Source organism: Zootermopsis nevadensis, unplaced genomic scaffold (assembly GCF_977971745.1).
Source record: "Zootermopsis nevadensis isolate Lab colony 2312 unplaced genomic scaffold, Znev_1.0 Znev_ptg000019l, whole genome shotgun sequence".
NCBI lineage: Eukaryota > Metazoa > Arthropoda > Insecta > Blattodea > Termopsidae > Zootermopsis > Zootermopsis nevadensis.
The window spans coordinates 1,811,163-1,831,291 of record NW_028259151.1 but is presented as its reverse complement, the minus strand read 5'-3'; the positions used below and the strand labels follow the sequence as shown (position 1 = coordinate 1,831,291).

The 20,129-nt window shown below is 35.5% G+C and overlaps 1 protein-coding gene across 4 annotated transcripts in view; it reads left to right on the top strand.

Moving 5' to 3' along the window:
* Positions 1 to 20,129, top strand: part of LOC110831292 (receptor-type tyrosine-protein phosphatase T) — a 54,508-nt gene that overhangs the window by 32,594 nt on the left and 1,785 nt on the right. For 2 of the 4 annotated variants that reach the window (XM_022067129.2, XM_087351393.1), the window contains 5 exons: positions 1,368 to 1,579; positions 5,262 to 5,470; positions 7,212 to 7,347; positions 15,121 to 15,398; positions 15,942 to 15,994. In XM_022067129.2, the coding sequence (XP_021922821.1) occupies positions 1,368 to 1,579; positions 5,262 to 5,470; positions 7,212 to 7,347; positions 15,121 to 15,398; positions 15,942 to 15,994 (888 nt within the window). The remainder of the gene's footprint in view (positions 1 to 1,367; positions 1,580 to 5,261; positions 5,471 to 7,211; positions 7,348 to 15,120; positions 15,399 to 15,941; positions 15,995 to 20,129) is intronic. The other 2 variants (XM_087351392.1, XM_022067130.2) reach the window with 2 other exon arrangements.

Sequence of the window (20,129 nt, the reverse complement as noted above, 5' to 3'; positions counted from 1 at the left end):
CGTTTTACCTAACTTGCTTCATGGCATTCTCCTAGAAATGAAATAGATTTCTTGTTACTAAACGTACTGATTCAATTTAAAATTTAAATAATATGAATGCATTGTGTTGTACCTTGGGTCATGGTCCAAGGTACAACATACCATGATGGCCCAAGCTACAGCAAGAGATAGAAGAAGATATCACAACTCAAATTTGACACCTATTTTAGGTTAAGTGGCAAAATATTTATGTCATATGAAAGAGAACAAAAAGTAAACAAGGATTATTGATTGAAATTGTATTTTAATTGCAACTGCATTAATGTTTAATAATCCAGCTTGTGTTAAGAACCCACCATGTACTGATCAACTATGACACAGTGATGATTAAAATATACTAAAGTGTAATTTCACCTATTATTTGTGTGGGTGAGAAGGGAGAACAGAAATTGGGGGTGTATAAATCAGGGTGCTTACAAGAATATTTGGACCTTAATAGCAGGGTTGAGAAAATTCCATACTTTTCACCAAGTGTTATTAGTACAAAGAAATCAAGGAGAATGGGATGGGTAGAACACATAATACATGTGAGGAAGATGAAACACAGACATAGAATTTTAGTTGGAATCCCTGAATGGAAGAGTCCTCTCAAATGACCTACATATAGATGTGAGAATAATCCTAAAACTGATATTGGAGAAGTAGAGTTTGGTGGTGGGGATTGAATTAGTCTGGCTCAGAATAGGGAATGGTAGTGGGCTCTTTTGAATGCTGAATCAGCAGCTCCTTTGAATGTAGTGAATTTCTTTCCTCACTGAACATACTATTAATTTCTTACTAAGGATTCTGCTCAATGAAATTAGTTAAGTAGTTGATTTTTTAGCCATTTCCATAAGTCACTAAAAATTGACCTAATGTGTAATAACATAAGAAAAAAGACCTAGAGAGCAATAAAAGAAAATAACAGGGATAAACCAGTCAATGAAGAATTGACTCTCATTAAATGCATACAGTGAGAATGTGAATGTGGTATATTTGTTCATGAATATGGAAATTATTACTTTAGGAAATTGCTTTAGAAAACTTGTAATGTAAATACTATAAATGCAAAAAAATGCTTGAGTATATTTTTCTTCTTATACTTATTGATACAGAAATATATAAATTTAATAATATTTTTTTCATAGAATAATAACATGTATTTTATGAAGTTTTTGGATAGTATTTGAATATTCTAAATTAGTAAACAAAGGAAAGATATATTTTATTGTTAACATTTGTTGACAGAATGTCTTCGGGAACTGTAATTCTTGACTGTATTATGAATCTATATATGGTAATCGAACAACACATGAAGCAGTAGATCTATAAGGACTGTTTTTTTACAGCTCCAGAACGTCCAGAACACTTGCAGGTTATAAAACGGACTCCTCATGCCATTTGGTTAACATGGCAACGTCCCAGAGTTACTAATGGCTTACTGAGGAAGTTTATCATATGTGTAAAATTACTTTCATCAGAGCTAAGAAGACAGGACAGAAGCAGGAAACTTCTTGAAGAAGAGATTAAAGTAACACTTTCCATGAATTATTCATATGAAGTAAGTTAATTTTCAAATTTGCACTTCTTGCAATATTCTATGTTCCTTGGTATGCTTTCTGTTTGCAACACAGGATTATTATTCTACCACATGATATTATTTCCCTCACAACTTTTTATTTCAACACAATCTTGCAGCTACTTCTTTATTGGAGTAGAATGTAATTGTTAAATGATCTTAATATAACTTTTATTTATAGGCCTTTTAGTTCTCTCTATGTTGACTTGAAGACATATTTTTTTGTTTTCTTATCCCTATAGTAACACATACAATTCAATGCCATTAATGTGCCACAATTTGTCCATACCAATATTGGATTTAAGCAGGGGTGGCATAAATTTTAAATTTTGTTCACTTAGAACATCTCCAACAGAATGGTGATTGATGGTTTTATCCCATAAAATGAAGAAATATTTGGCAATATTTTCCTGGTTTGCACCAGGATGTTGTTCTTTGAATGCAAACTTTCCCTTTCCTTTTTTTCAACACTTAAACTGCCCTTTTTCACCTATCAGTCGATCACAACAGATTGTGAATTAAACTGTACCATGTCTGTGTAGCATTTGACATCCTTACTTTGATAATCTCAGTAACTCATTTCAAACTACTGTGTGTTTTCCTGCTTTGTATTACATATTCAGAGCGTGTGCAAAACATTTTCATTCTTGAAAAGTTCAATGAAAGAAAGCAGTGATTTTATAACTGTTCTACCAGGATTCTTGGATATGTCTACTGTATATACCTTATTCTGGATAATATTTCCATTTGGTAATCAAAACCTCTCCCAGTAGCAAGTATATTTATTGTAATTTCCTGGGGATTTGAATGTCATTATTTACATTTCTGACCTCAAGTTACAAACCAAATCTCTTTGTAAGGCACTGTAGGTGCATTTTTATCTGAGTGGGTTTTATTTGTTAATGTAAATCTACCGGTACATGATATCTGTGTAGCTGAATGTTTCAGGGAGCTTTTAACATAGCTTTTAACATAGCTGTTGGAATCAAAATAGCATGACACTATATTGGACATGATAACTATCTTGATGGCTAATGGAACCTAAAGGTTCATCAACGACCTAACCAAAGCTTCCACTGGACTTTGTCCAGGGCCAACAAAATCCAGTCTCCTACTCCTGTTTCCCAGAGATCACACCTGAGATTATCCTCCCATCTAATTCTAGGTCTCGTCAGCAGTCTATTCCCCAGCAGTCTTTTCCCCTCAGGCATCCTGACTAATACCCGGTGCACACCTCTTGCTGCATCCATGCACCCCACATGTCCCACCCATCTCATTCTTCTTGACTTAATCACCCTGCCAATAGTGGGGGAGGAGTAAAATTTTTAAGCTTTCTCCACACCCCAATACACTTCTCTCATAAGCCCAAATATCCTCCTCTTGGACATGATTGTAATGCATAATGGTATATTGAACTGCCTCAAAGTTTGGTAGATGGTGTCTAGTGGTTTTGAAACTTTACTGGGGCATTCCCTTTGAAATTACACAGGAGTTTCGTTTTGAAGGCTTTTATGGATGCAGTGCGACAACAGTAGATAGAGAGGTGCTGTTTTGGGGTTTGACTGTAATTTGTATTGTTCAAAGTCAGATATATAAAGTTATAACTGCAGGAAAGAAAAATGGTTGAGAGAGAAGTGTAAAAAGTTGAAAAAGAAATGTTTTTAGGTAAATTTGATGTAGTATACAGGAAGATCAAACAGAATTTTGGAGAAATGAAAAGTAAGTGTGTTAACATTAGAAGTGTGGATGGAAAATCACTGTTAAGCACAGAAGAAAGAACAGATAGATGGAAAGAATACATTGAAGGCCTGTGTCAGTGGGAAACATTGTCTAATATTGTGATTGAGGAAGTGAAAGATGTTGATATGGAAGAAATAGGAGATCCAGTACCATGATCTGAATTTGACAGAGCTCTGAATGACTTAACCTCAAACAAGACAGTGGGAGTAGATGAAATACTTTCAGTTATTGCAATCTATGGGGGATGTAGGAACTAGAAGGTTATTCAATCTGGTGTCCAAAATCTATGAGTCTGGAGAAATACCATCAGATTTTCAAAAGAGCATTATCTTCGCACTTCCCAAGAAAGTGAGAACTACCGCACAATCAGTTTGATATCTCATGCATCGAAATTATTAACTAGAATAATAGAAGAAAAGAAAGGAAAGTTGAGGAGGCATTAGATGAGGATCAGTTTGGTTTTAGAAAAGGTATGATTACTCAAGAAGCAATTTTGATCTTACGTTCAATAATAGAAGTACAAATTAAGAAAAATTAAAATACAATTATGGCATTTGTATACTTGGATAAGGCTTTTGACAACGTAAAGTGGAATAAGGTGTTTGAAATCTTGGGGAAGGTATAGCTGAAGTATAAAGATAGACGAGTTGTTTACAATAATTTTAAGAATCAGATAGCTATAATAAAAGTGGAGAATCAAGAAAGACAGGCATTTATTAAAAAGGGAGTAAGAAAAGGATGCTGCCTATCGCCACTGCTGTTTAACTTGTGTGTTGAGGAAGTAATAAAAGAAGTGAAATAAAATTTTGGGATAGGAATAGAAGTCCAAGGAGAGAGGATAACAAAGTTAAGGTTCACTGATGATATTGCCCTTTTGACTGAAAGGAAGGAAGATGTAGAAAAATTATTGAATGGTATGAATAGATTACTCAGTGAGCAATTCGGCTTGAGGATAAACAAAGACAAGACAAAAGTTGGAAGCGAAACATGGACAGTGGGAAAGCCAGAAAGAAGATGGATAGAAGCATTTGAAATGTGGTGCTATAGAAGGATGTTAAAAATTAAGTGGACTGATAACGTACGAATGAGCAGGTTTTAAATAGGATAGGCGAAGGAAGAAGTCTATAGAAAAATCTTACGAGAAGAAGAGATAGGATGGTGGGACAAATTTTGAGAAACGTACGATTGGTTAATTTGGTAATGGAAGGGGACAAATTTTGAGAAACGTACGATTGGTTAATTTGGTAATGGAAGGAACAGTTGAAGGGAAAAATTGTAAGGGAAGACAAAGATTTAAATATGTGATGCAGATTTTTCAGGATGTGAACTGTAAAAATATGTGGAAATGAAGAGACTGGTGCAAGATAGACGAAAATGGAGAACCGCATCAAACCAGTCGGAAGACTGATGACAAAGAGAGAGAACTGCTGGATATGGCAGGAAACATCTCACTACATGATCTTAACATTAAATAAATTCAGACCAGAAGGACCAATGAAACTAACCGATGTGTTCTTGTGTATAACATGAAAATGGTCAAACCTTGAAAGCATATTTAGATTGGATTGTAAATGGGTGGATACCTAGCTGACCCTGCACTGCAAACACTTCTTGATTTTTTGTGGATCCTCATGCACTTAATAGCAGGATTTCAATAGAAGCTCTGTATTAAAGAGCTCTTTAATTAGTGGCCATAATCAAGGTCTCATAGAGTTGCTGGGTCTTTGAAGGACTTTAACCTCTTTAATTAGTGTACTGTCTTTAGACCTGGGCCTTTAAAGCACTCTGCTTAGGGGCTCCCTAGGCGTAGGTTGTGCCATGTGAACTGGTTGTTATAAGCCCCTGATTGTACTTAGGCTCTTTTTGGATTTAAGCCTCATCTTGTAACTTCCAGATAACATCCACAGATTATTTATCATTACAGGTGAAAGATTTGGAGCCATCGTCAGAATACAATGTGTCTGTTCGTGGGATGACTGTCGAACCTGGTGAACCTGCTGTTTTAAATTCTGTTAAAACATCACTGATTGTACCTGACATTGGTTCACAACTTAAACTGGTGGATGATTATATAGCCAGTACCATACTTCAGGTTATAATTCCACCTGCAGATTCTTTTCTTGCTAAGAACAGGTGAGAAGTGTTCTAATGGAAAGGGATGTGTAAATGCTGAAACATGCAGACAGAAATGTACTCCAATTCTGTCTTAAATGTGTAAGTACTTTGTGTTTTACATTATTGGTATGTGATGAATTGGAGAATTAGACAAGATGGTTCAATCTAGAAAGCTACAGGGCATTTCATTCTTTGTTTTTACTCTATCATGGACATAACCTTGTCGTTGTTTTTGTTGTTGTTGGTGGTGGTGAATGGAGGTCATCATTGTCCTCTGCTCCTCCTTATTATTAAAGTTATAACATATAATGTTATATTATAATCCATTCTTGGTTTTGAGTTTATTCATTTTACATAGTCTGTTATAAAAATAGGCAAATGACTCAGCTGCTTACAATGTTAGCAATGATATATTTTTCAACATTTGTACTTGCTAAAAATATTCACAAACAGAGACACTTGTTCACAATTTTCTGTAAAGGCTTCTTGACCCTTGTGTGTGTATATGTAAACAATGTTAGAACAGTAACCTAGTGGTCTGTGTAGTGTCATTGAACTGATTTATCTTGTGCAAATACCCTGTATCTTGGGCTACTGTAAAATTATTCCATAGATTGTATCAACATTTTGAATAATATATGTGCTCTAATCATCAGGACATACAAATAGTGGCAAATATTTAGGATGAAAATTTAAATTCATTATTTATGCTGTTGAGATATGACAAGGAATCCCTTAGTTTCTGAAGAAACAACACTAAGATCAATTAATGACTTCTGCTGACCTTTCATGTTCTATCACTGGTTCCGTGATTCTTCTTATACCTGTGAGGACTTGACGATAAAAGGGAGAATACATCAGAATAGGTTACATGGAAAATGAGACTTAAAAAAGAGATAAAATGGAAATTTCTGAAAAAATATTATGTCTTAGAAAGTAAACAAATTCATGCCAATGAATTTAATATTTATCATAACAAACCAATTTATGAAACAGCAAAATAATTGATACAGTTCCAGTGCAATGACTGCAAACTTCCATTAATGAACATTGAGTATGAAAACGTGACTGTGAATAATTATCGTTAAAAATCAACTTAACACCCCTGGATGCTACACTACAAACATTAATAAGAGAGTCTTGCAATTGATTTGACTCATTCTTCTGCTGAATTTGAATATCCTGTCTGTTTCTCAATGTATACTGAAGTGCATTCTTTCCTTATTGTGTCAGTCATATTCAGTATGCAATTAATTCTGTTTTCTTGATTGTTAAGGTGAACAATGCCCATGACAATTAACAATCCCATTTCTAACCTGCACTGTTGAGATCTAATACTCTCTGGGTTAGAAAAACACCAAGAGATGATCAATCCAAAATTTCGAAGTATTATAATATTCATCCATAGAAATTCAACCAACTGTCCCACATATCAGTCTACTTAAATAGCACTCATTCTGCAAGTTTTCCAGATTATATTTAAATTTCTTATTACACATAAGTGGTTAAATCTAGTATTGTATGACAGCCAAATTTAGAAAACATGAGGGATACATGTATTAAATTTGACACTTTCTGAGTAAAATTGATATAGAAAAAGGAGATTTCTATTTTTTTTATAAAATGTCTGAAAATCTTCAAGTCAATAAAGTTCCTCAGATTTTCTTGCTAATTTTTGAGGGTTGTCTGAATATGTGACTTTGTTCTAAAAGAAGTTAATTTTGTTGCTTATGCACTGTATTTTATTTTTCTTCTATAGCTCATACTTTGTGGTTGTAACATCTGATAAGGAAGAAGTAGCTGCTTCTCTAACAAAGTTAAAAATGATGGAATTTATTCTGAAGACAGCAAATGTTAAAAATGATGGGCGTTCTTGGATTGCTGCAGAAATAGAGGTTAGGTACAACAAATATCTACTGCAAAATTAACCACAACCACCACACTTAACATGCCATACATAGTAATAAATATTTCATCTGGTGTGGGATATACATGTACAAAAATTAATGTTAAGATTACATTTCTAAGTATTCATTATGATTATTTAGCGTGTTGACAGTTTCAAAAAACCAGTGTTGTTGAGTGAGTTATAAACAAATTAATCAGTTTTATAATCAGTTTATGATGCCCTCCATGTCTTTAATCCCCTAACCACCATTCAAGTGCCAGCATTAGACCAACAATTTTCCCTCCCAACTGGCACTGCAGTAGTTGGTTTTACTACCTCAGCACCCACCAGTATCACTCTGAGCAACCATTAATTCGTCCATGGTGTCCAAACTAATGTTTCTTTTGTCTTGAGCTTTGTAAAATCAGGTTTTTGAATGACTTTTAATTATTTTCCTTTCTCCATGACTGTACTAATTGGATAGGGTTTACTCTGGATCAGTTTAGTTGTCTTTGCTTTAAACATATTGACAGTCATGCAGCTGCTTTCTGTTTTTTCTCTTGGACTCAGAAAGACTTATTTTTATTATACCTTTACAAAATAGCCTGGTAGTCTTGCATAAACTATTCAAATAGAATTGGCATTAAGTAAGAATATACAGGCAGCCCTCGATTTGCGCCGGTCCAATTTGCCCGATTCAGAATAACGCCGATTTTTAAATCAGAAAGTCAAAAATAATGTTTTACAATGTATCTCGTACTGATTCTTATACTAAATCTTAATTCTTACATCGCTGATTTAGAATAAAAATTATAAAATCAGTCATCTCTGCAATTACGTATGTTTCGTTAACGCGAATTTGCTCCATTGAGATCGATGAATCGGTAAAAGCTGTTTGTGAAATGCAAAATTTTGCATATGAGAGTTTGCTCTTGTGCTACAGCGAAGAGGAGCGTTATGGCATCCATGAGGCCTTATTGTGAAATTTTGAAATAAAGAAAGAAGAAATCAAGACAGTGCACACTACATGCCTTCTTTAAAATATATGACCATCCTCAACCAGGGAATTAGTCAGAGAACTAACGCCGCTTTATCACGCCATTGCCGATTGTAAGTGTATAAAATACATTTTTTAAATTCCCTTTATTTTATTTACGTTATTTAAGAGCTGTAAATGTAAGACCATTATATTACTCGTCAATGTTTTGGTGCTGGGAACGTACGTCATTGAATTCCCATTGATTTACATTATGAAGGAGTTTCAATTTACGCCGCTTCGTCCAAGAACACATCCCCGGCGTAAATCGAGGGCTACATGTATGTCATGAATGCAGTTCTTAAAATTGCATGTAAATAATTTAAATTTCTCCACCAGTTTTATAGTTCTAAGAGATTTTCAATAAAATTTTGAGACATACAGAACCATTTCATTCATTACAAATTTCAACATGGTTGTTAGTGTATGATCATGTGTTGAATAACTTGAATTCGTCATTTGTCAGCTTCATTTGATATTATTTCTGGTATAATTTCTTTACCATAGAATAATAAAACTTCAAAATAAATTACTTATGTCCTAATTTCTGTGATTTTTAACTCACAATAGTGGTATCATTGGTCATGGAAGTTTGTGTTTGACAAATTGTAGGTCACTGTGTGCAGTGGTAATAACTATTTGCCTGACGGCTTATATTCATGCCCTATACAGCAAACCCAGAGGGTGCACCATGAGTAGATACTGATGCATGACTAGAGGAATGGAGACCTGAGCATGGGCGATAATGTATGCCTTATGCAAAGACATTGGCTGTTCACAGGTCTCTCACATTCTATATGTTATTGTTAGTGGTATCTTGTAATGACAAATGTTCTTGAAACCACACATAGTGCAGGATCTTGCTCTTCTTGTATCTTCTACCTGCAAATGAGCTGTGTAGCAAATACTAACCGCATGTTGGATCTCATCTAAAGGAATATTAAAAGAAAACATCAGGATGGAAGGAAGGTAATTTGTGAAGTATCTAATGGAGATGATCTAACAGAAGTGTCAGGGTTTCATAGCGGAATACACAAGTGTGACTGTGAACTGACTAACAGCCTGTGATGTATTATGTAATGCACACAGTGAAGACAACAGTAAATGTAATGTAGAATCAAGACAAGAGTATTCAGTAGCACAAATGAGTATGAAGTTTTGCCAGAGAAAATACCAGAAGTGATCTTGTCTTGAATAATGTGAAAAATCTACGAAGCGCATTATATGGAAAATAATTTCACAAGATTTGAAACAGATGGATGTTGTTGCATGATAATAAAGATGTCTGGACTCCTCTAAGGTATATAGAAAGGAAGAAACAAAATACAACAAGAGGAGAAAAACTTTTCAGTGGGAGTTACTCGGATAAATTGCAGAAAATTAGTATATATTTCAAAAGTTTGATGAGACATGATCCATTCTACCTATAAGACTGAATTTACAAGCCTGGGCATTAAAAGTGCTAAAGTATTAATTTCAAATGATTTTGAAGTTTCAGAATCGTTTATCATCAACTTAAATTATGTGTATACTATTTTGTAGAGAAAAATCACCAACTTAATAACCATTATAGATTAGAAATGTGAAGGACTTAGTTTCTTTAATAAGTCCTTCACATTTCAAGTTCAATTACCACATGAATGTGGCTACTATGTAAGAATGCACAAGATAATTAGATTTGGATTTGCAGGAGTAAATATACCTATGCAATATAATCAAATCTGCAAGGAGAAGAGAAAATCTTCACTGTTGTTCATACGTCCAGGTGTTTGACGCAATCACATACCATCAGTAGCGATATTTCTATGGCAGAAAAATTTGGCCAGAAAGTATATAGGGGAGTCCAGTGCAGAACGGGGCCACGAGGCAGAACAGGATATCGGCTTTAGTCTGCAATGCGTTGCAATATATCGGTACCTGATGAAATATTATTAGCATACAGCACAGGGTCATGTCATATCAGTCAGCGCCTTTTTGTGTTATAGTTTCTGAAATATTCACTCATGCTGGATTTTGCTCTTACATTTTACAATTTTTTCTCAATTTCCAGTGAGGGCTAAACCTATTCATTATTCATATCCACTTTGTTGAATGATGCATGTTACAAGGTGTTATCTTCAAAGTCTTAAACACAATATTTTTATTTATTATCATTATGTCATTTTTGGTAGGACAATCCTAATTTGAAAGAGGCATACTCGGGGCAGAATGGTGTACCCAGGGAAGGGGGTCAAATTACAAGTGCCTGTATTGTGGCGATGTCTATTCGTACTCTATTGAAGGGTGAATCCGGTGTTCATCTTGCTTGAAATGGCCCATAACTCATGTGCAGTTGTTGGTAGTCACGATGATGAAGAGATGCACATGTGTGCTGTCTGTGTTAGGCCTAAGTAGATTTCAAATATGTAAAGTTTCGACATTTTACATTGTATACTTTATCATTTTTATATCCTACGTCATAATTATTAGATAATCTGTGTCTTCTTACAACTTTTTCAAACATGTATCAACCATAATCCTTCTTTCCCGGGCACGGGGCAAAATGAGGCAAGGTACATTCTTGTAAAGAAATTAATATTTTTAAAAAACTGTAATTCGTAGAACTAAACTAATAACTCATTTTAAATTTCAAATAGACAATAAATCCACACAAAGTTCCTCCATGCGTTTATCTTTATTATTGTCCCTTCCACATGCCTCCAAAAATTAAGTTCCCCTTTCTGCCCGGGTCTCCCCTACAGAGTGTCCCAGGAGGAAGGGTCGATATTCTGGGAGGTCACAGTATCGGTCATTCTAAGGAAAAAGTGACAGTGGGACCACGGTTCCGGAGAATTTGACGTAAATACGTCTTTACGGAAAGGAAGTTTATATATTGGCATTAATCTAAATATTTCCTTTATACAGATGACGTTTCGTACGTAATAACGAAAGCGGATTATTGACGGCAATGATGTAACACAATAATGCCGAGTAAACAGATGACGTTTCCTAGGTAACATAACAATGAAGTCACACTTTTTCGTTCCACTTTTTGCCGAATAACACTGACCCTACAATATAGACGTATTTACATCAAAAATGTGTATATATACATGTATCCTATTCCGAACAGTTTCCGAGATAATTTTGTCATTGGTTACATACTAATCGCCAATTGCTTCCATTAATACTATTCATTGATGTGGCTACTATCGCCTGTAACGGAATCAACAACACACGAAACTCTCATTGATGGTCTCACGACAATTCACATGGCACTGTAGAAACAAATTTTGAACGTCGTTTCTCTATTAGTGTGTGTGGTGCGGTATGATCGATGCCACGTTGATTGGTCCCGTTATGTTCGACGATCGTATGACAGGACAAAATTACCTACACTTTCTGCAAAGTGGATTACCAGAACAACTAGAGGATGTTCCTTTGGCTACACGGAATGCTATGTATTTTCAGCATGACGGAGCCCCTTCTCATTATACCCGACTTGTGATGCAACATCTCAATGAAACTTTCCCTAATCGGTGGATCGGTCGTGGTAGCACCATTAACTGGCTACCTAGATCTCCAGACCTAACCCCATTAGATTTTTGTTTCTGGGGTTGGATGAAGAGTGAAGTGTACAGAAGAAAAGTGGATACACCAGTCGAATTGCTCGATCACATAATGGATGTCATCGCCCGCATAAAGGAAAGTCAAGATGCACTCAGACGAGCAACACGCCATGTCCTCACACGAGTTGCAAAGTGCATTGATGTTGACGGTGTAATTTTCGAAAATGTATTATACTAGGTAAACTTCACCAACTTTTTCAGTTGAACAATAAATTCAGGTATCAGAAACAGTACGTAATATCTCTTTCTCATCAACAATTTTGCAACTGTACAGTGAAATAGCTCTATCTCGGAAACCGTTCGGAATAGGACACAAGTACACTTTTTTGTTTAGAATGACCGATACTATGACCTCCCATAATATTGACCCTTCCTCCTGAGACATCCCGTATTTACACGTTTGCATATCATAATCATTAGACAAATGATATTGAACTGAATGTTAGCGAGTAATCCCTAAATTCAATTTGCTCCTGACTTAGCCATGAATGTCATTCTGACTTATTAGTGTCGTCCCAAAGTACTTAAATTTTATCACATTTTCGAAGGATTTACTAGCTATCCTTGTATCCTGGTTCTGTCCTGAATTATTATGCCGAGACATATAAAATATTTTGTCCTTTTTTAGCACTTATTCCTAGAGCAACATCCCTACTAGCTATTAAGAGTGTTTTTGTTTTCGCTTTTATAGGATTCATATTATCGTGCAACAGTTTAATATCATCAGCATAAACCAAAAAATGTGTGTTTTGTGATGTGTCCCGTTCCAGACCATCTTGATTTTCTTGGGCTCTCCTTATGGCATATTCTAAGGCAAAATTGAAAAGCAGCAGCAGCGATAGAGGATCTCCGTCTTTCAGGCCATTCTGAATAGGAAACAAATCGGACAAATGTTTAAGTACACGAATTTTGCTAGAGGTTTCACTTAGACACGTTTTAGTTAGCCTGACTAGATTCTTAAGAACACCAAATTCGATAAAAATATTGTAAAGGGCTTCTCTTCCAACTGAGTTATAGGCTTTCTTAAATTCTATAAACAGTTGATGTACTCTCAATACAATCTTCTCGGGCAATCAGCCGCGTTAACTGGTTACCGTAGTAATTGTAGTTGATGTACGGTCTCATTGTACTCCCACTTGTACTCTAGTATTTGGGAATGTAGAAAATTTGATCAATTGCAGATCTGTTACGATAGAACCCGCACAGATGATCCCAATAATTTTATTGGCACATGAAGTCAAGTTCCAAGAACTAGAAAGTAAATTTGGAAAGACTTAGAAGGAAAACACTGGTCAGATGATGCATATTTTGACTTGAGCAATAATTTTGTCAAAACGTGTGTAAGCAATGGAAGTATCAACAACTACTTATGACAGTTTTATGAACCTGATTTGGAGTAAATCAATGAAAAATCATTCTTATAATTTATTCACAGGTTAGTCACAGAGATCTGGAAAAAGTAAAACTTTCTCTGTTAGGTAAAAATGTGTATGTATTGCTCTTTCCCAAGTGAACAACAGAATATGTTCAGCCTCTTGACATGTTTTTTTTGGCAGCATACATTTTATAACTGAAGTATTGTACATCAAACAGGAGTCTGCTTACATGATTCAGGAATTATGCTTCATGATTGTGACTTCACATTAAAAATTCATTTAGTTGTGCATAATAAGTTAAGAGCACCAACTTACATGAGCGTGTTTCGTTACACCTGTAAGAATCCTGGCTGTGCTGTTTTCAACATAGGATGCCTTTATAAATAACTTTGTATTGAAGGCATATCTCATTGATGGATGTACCACTTTCGCTTTTATGAGATACTGCTATTGTCCACATTTTTATTGTTTTTAACATTTAAGTGATGGCATGTAACAAACTTTTCATTCTCATATGCATCAATGATACTTAAAATTTTACTGATTACTTTCATGAGAGATTTCTGACATTACTGTCTTTTTTTATTTCTGTAGATTTCACGTTGATATTTCTCTTTGATTGACTCTGAATCCATTTTGTGAGTTGCAGAATGCATGAGTGTGAAAGGACAGGCAAACAGCTATCACCACTGCACTCAGCATCCAATTACAATAAATCAATTCAATTCTTTATTATTAGTGTGCTGTATCAACGGCCAGAAGGCCAATTACGGATACAGCACAAGAGATGAGCACATGAATATAGTGGTAATAGCAAACTGAATATAAAAATGCATTAGTATGGAGGACACCATTGTACATAGAAAATGCTACTCTGAGGCCAATATTAAGGAATATTCAAATTTGACAAATTTGCTAGTTAGAACCTTGTCATTTGAAGCATGAAATCTGTTCATATCATTTGAAGTTCAAAGGAGACCGAGTTGTCTGAACAGTGGTTGTATACAAAGGATTTCATGGTGCAGTGCTTGGAAAAGTGGGGTAAAGAAAGACTCCTGTTCCTGACAGATGTGTTCATATTTCAGTAAAGTGGAAGCTGATTAAATGATTTAAAATGTTCCATTGAAACACACTGAAACAGTGTTATGTACCTGGAACATCAATTCTCATTTAACTTGTTTTCTCTGTCATGAATAATGTGATATACAAGTTAACTTTTACTTTAGTCGTGAAAAGTTCTATGATGTGCTCATCAACAACCAGAATTCTATTAAGAATATCAGTGGTTCAAAGAAATATCTCTGGCTTTTTGATAATAAAAGTTTCTCATCAAAATTGAGGTGTTGAATGTGTGAGGATTCTGACTCAAAGCATGTGTGTCTTATTAAGGTTATGAACCTATAGGAGGATTAGAGGTCTTGCAGCAGAGAAGAGAGCCTTTTCAAAATATTCTATTGGGTGGGTCTTGCCTGTAACATTTACGGCTCCTAAGATTATGGTCAACCTCAGTATCAAAACTTAAAAGTGTTTCATTTGTACAAGTATAATATTTGACCATTTATGAAATGTCACAAGAATTCTCAAATACAATGAATCTTTATTAATGCTATAATGACTTTCTTTACCGAATGTGTTGCTGAAGATGTCAATGTCCATGAGAAAGTAAAGGCAGTTCATAGATGGTGATATATCATTGCCAATCACGTTGCTTTTGGTGATAATTCCAGATCTGTTGCTGAAATTTTCATAGCATGTTTCAGCCTCAAGATGAAGAGCAGCTATTTAAAGTTGGTGATAATAGGAAAATGATTTCTGGTACTTCTGGTGATGTCTACTGGAACCGACCCCTAGAACCTGGCTTATTATACGATTTGACTCTAGTAGCACTCAATTGGCAGGATGGTGAATATGAGTCCAGTTTTGCAAAATTGAAGCATCCTGATCAGGCTCTGTCTGAAAAGGAAGGTGGCATTGGCGCTGAGTGGTCTGCATTGCTTCTGTTGCTGATAATACCAGTAGCTGTGTACTTTGTTATAAGGTCAGTTTTATATTAAACTCATGTCTTAAGATCCCCACAGAATAGCATCCAATACCCTATTAGTGGAAAGAATTTATGGCTGCATTATGGCTCCTCCTTCATATAAATGCACAAAATAGTAATTTTTTATACTTCCTGGCTTATCTGAATTTATGCCAATGCTCAGTCTAGCCTTGGCTTGATTTGACACCGGGAATACAAGATTTTTTATTCAATGCCATTAACATCTCCAGAGCAGTATTTAAACTAAAGTCTTGACAAGGATTTGTTATTTATGAAGATGAAGATGTCTTAAATAAATTACATTTGTTTTGAATAACAAATTAATCATAAATTCTGTGCTCAAGTGGGCTACCAAACAATGTTAGAATTTAAATACCCATAAGCCAAATAAATCATTCTTCTAATCATGAATATTATTATTTTAATTAATATTAATATTTTGTGATTTTCTTTTTGTACACTTTGTATGAAATTTGAGTTTTTCTATAAAAGATGGTAGGAAACTGAACAATTCTTCTAAATTTCTTTATATGTTTAAAGGAAGCCAAAGCAGACTGAGCCTTTTGAATTGATTTATGAAGATGCTGTTCCTGGTAAGTGTAGTACTACATTGTATAAATCAATGTAAGAAATATCAGTTGACTTTATCAATATTACAATAGGAGTTTATGATGAAAGAATCTAAAATCTAACAATTAACCTAAATATGAGTCAAATCTCTCAATTCCACAATCAAAATGCTCTCCACTGCATTCAGTTTAACTTAACATCTCTGGTTTATTCCATTTCACTTTCACAGGTGGCCTTCCACCAAGTTTCTTGTTCTTAACATGGCAGTGGAACCTCAAATTTCCTAAGTGTTCGAGAATTTTGGTCATTGGCATTTGTAAATTATTTAGATATTTATTTGCAAAATGTATGACCCATCTTCTTCATTTCGGTTTTTATGTAGTACTGAATAACAGCATGTGACTACAGATGGTCTTCCTTTCCAGCACACACAAGCACATACAGAAGTGTGCACAAGCATATGTACACAAAGCCTATAACACACACCCAAACTCACACTCACATACACATACATATATTGACCATATATATCACCTCTATATGGTGAAGTATCTTCTCAATTTGCTGTTTATCAACATATGCAAATGTTATTCTACCATAGTTATTAAGAGAGACCAAACTAAAGAAATAAACAGAACATTTAGTAAAATTTTTGTGTAATATAACATTTCTATTTCCATTTTAATATACAGGTTGATTCTAAGAGGACTTTACAACTTTGAAAGTGTATAGAAATTTATTCAGAAGGCTTACAGAATCGGTTGAGGTGACATTTTGTAGCAAAACAAATCAAGTTTTACCTCAAATAGTCAATTTCGTTCGATGTGATTGCCATTGGTGATACGGCAGACATCCCACCTGAAATCAATTTCTTGCCAAACACGATACAGCATATTCAGTGTCACTACTGCAACTGCGGCGGTGATTCGAGCTTTGAGCTCAGAGAGATTGGCAGGTAAGGGTGGAACAAACACACGATCTTTAATGAAATCCCATAAGAAAAAATCGAGAGGTGTCAAATCTGGAGAACGAGGTGGTCATGCTATTGGCCCTGTTCGACCAATCCACCGACCTGGGAAACGGTTATTGAGGAAATCCCGGACTTCTGTGAGGTAGTGCGCCGTCTTGCTGGAAGTGACTGCATCCTTCTTGGCCATCTTCGTCCTACTGTGGTACGAAAAAGTTTTCGAGCATATCCAGATACACGATACCATTGATGGCTCTCTCATGGAAAAAGAACGGGCCGTAGACTTTAACTTTGCTAAGGCAACAAAACACATTCACCTTTGGGCTGTCACGAACATGTTCCAGAGATGCACGTGGATTTTCGCTGCCCCAAATCCTGCAGTTGCAGGTGTTGACCTTACCACTGACATGAAATGTCGATTCATCACTGAAGATTATGTAGTCCAGTAAAGTTTCATCTTCCCCTATCCGATGCAACATTTGTGCACAGAATTCCTGACGAGCCACTTTATCTTCGTCAGTAATTTCTTGCACAATGGTAAATGTGTATGGTTTTAAGTGCAAACGTTTTCGTAACACGCGCCAAACGGTCGGTTGTGGAATGCCAGTCTCACGAGACGCACATCGCTTTGATTTCGCAGGACCACAGAAAAAGCTCTCCCTCACTCGTTCCCCGAAAGTATCAGAAACACGCGGGCGACCTGGAGATTTGTCATGGCAAACAGAACAACCAGTCTCCACAAAATTCTTGTGCCAAGAATAAATTGTAGGTCTACTGGGAGGATTCTTGCCATACTGGGTGCGAAAATTCCGTTGAACCATTGTCGCATATTTCGTTTCTTCAAACCACAGCACACAGCGAGTGCGCTCCGCACCTGTGAAAGTAGCTATTTTGAAATGCACTGCTGCTTGCGGTCGCGGTGACGGAATTCGGTACTACAGCACAACTTGAGTCAAACTTGATTTCTTTGCTACAAAATGACACCTCAACCGATTCTGTAAGCTTTCTGATTAAATTTCTATACACTCTCAAAGTTGTAAAGTCCTTTTAGAATCACCCTGTAGTTTTTAAGTGAAGAAACCATACAGTTATATTGTGTCCTTCTATCAAGTCTTTGCCATCTATCAGTGCTTATACAAAATATTCATTCAGCCACATAATGTTTTGAAAAATGTTTAAACACATTTATGACACTTGATATCAGGTTTGTGACATTGGAGGCTCAGCCAAACTTGTACTTTTTAATTTTCTGTAGTCTGCAGTACCCATGTGACAGGTGACCTAATTCATGAGATTTCTAGGATAATCATTTATGATGGTATCATTACCCATGATCCTCCATGCTAATGCCATCACCTTGATGTCCTATACACATATATGATGAATGTGAATTTGTTTAATTGTTTATATTATGCAGTCCCACATAACAATTGCTACAAATTTGCTTCAAAACATGAGTTTTCATTCATAAAATAATAGGTATACCCTGCTTTCTTCTTTCTTCCTTCATCATAAGCCTTATGTCAAATGTTTTTCCTGAACATGTCTGTGCTCCATTACAATATTTTCACATGAGGCTCTATACAGACAAACCAGCAACTGGCTCTTAGTCATTTAATACACAACATACATTGTGGTAGTTCTGTGTTTTTCACACCAGGCATTTGAAAGAAGACCAGCACAGGAGGCAGCAGAATATGAAATATACTCAAAACACATTGAAGATTCACCTGATATATTGTCAGAGTGTCTGAACAGATATTCATGCTATTTGGTAAGGACATTATGAAATGAAAGAAGACAATCTATACTTTCCCATCTTAATTTTCTACATATGGTAATAGAAACATGTAGGATGTTCACACATGTGACATGGAATGTGTTGTTATTTGTCAGCATTTGTAATTCATGCTGCCATCTATTATTTGCTGTAAGATATCACACCCACTACAAATGGTGCTGAGAACACCCATGGATCTTTTGCGTACAGGTGGCTCCATTACATGCTATCCACAGTTTCATTTCAGTGGCATCAATATCCAATCAAAACTTATTTAGGCTGATCAAAGAAATACACTGCATATAACAAAGTAACAATGGCACCATAGCCCCTTTGACACTATTGTTCCTTGAAGCTGAGCTCCAAAATTTATATAATTTTTGTTCTGTTAATACTTGATGCTGACATTTTGGTATCATCTCAATTACTGGATTGGTGACTCTTATACATTCCCCATTTTGCAGGAGCACAGCCCCCATGTACAACAAGAATCACTTGTGCTCTCCAGAGTTCACCTATCCAATCTTGTTAACTCTTATAATACTTAAGAAAATAATATGGGGAGGATATTTGGTAGTTGTGCCAGAATATGGCCTTTCTGCTATGTTCAAATACTGCATAGTATGCCACCTTTACCTGCGGCAACAGTGAGATTGCAGTGGTATTTAAGAGATTATCTAGCTCATGTCATTACAGAAGATGCCGAAAATAGTCCCTGTTGACACAGATACTGTTATAATCTAGATATATGGGGAACCTGAATAACAATGATTCCTCTGATCTCCCCCATGCATGGATTATTTTATAGCCTCTAGTTTTTACATGTCTCCACTGGCTTAAGATGTCAATGATGAATCACATGGTTATAATGAGTATGGAGTTATTGTTTTGGAAGTCTATAGTTTCAGTTGTTTTGTAGCAGTTCAAATGGCCCCCTTTAATACCATAGTTTCTTATGCAAAGTGTTTAAGGGACAATCAACTGTTCAAGCTGAGCTTCATTTTTATTCAAATACTGTTTTATTAGTACTTGTCAATATTATTTTGGTTTTGTGTCTGTTAACACAACAGATGTTCTTACTTTTACAAATAATATTTGTTTTGGGAAACTAAACCCTGGGAAATTTTCTTCTTCATTTACTCTAAATTTTCCTAACCATGTTATGATTCTGTGTGAACTTATCCATAACTTACTCAAATGGAATCTTGAACAACACTGAGTTATAAATGAATAACACTATGCAATACAAAATTAAACAACTTCCTATAGTCCCTGCTAATATCTTGCAGCCGTTTGAGACAACCAATGAAATGACCACATAAAGTGGCACAGCTGGCATATATCCCCACTGTGTAATGCAGAATATTTTTCTTAATGTAAAATTCAGACCTGGTTGACAAGCATGAACTTT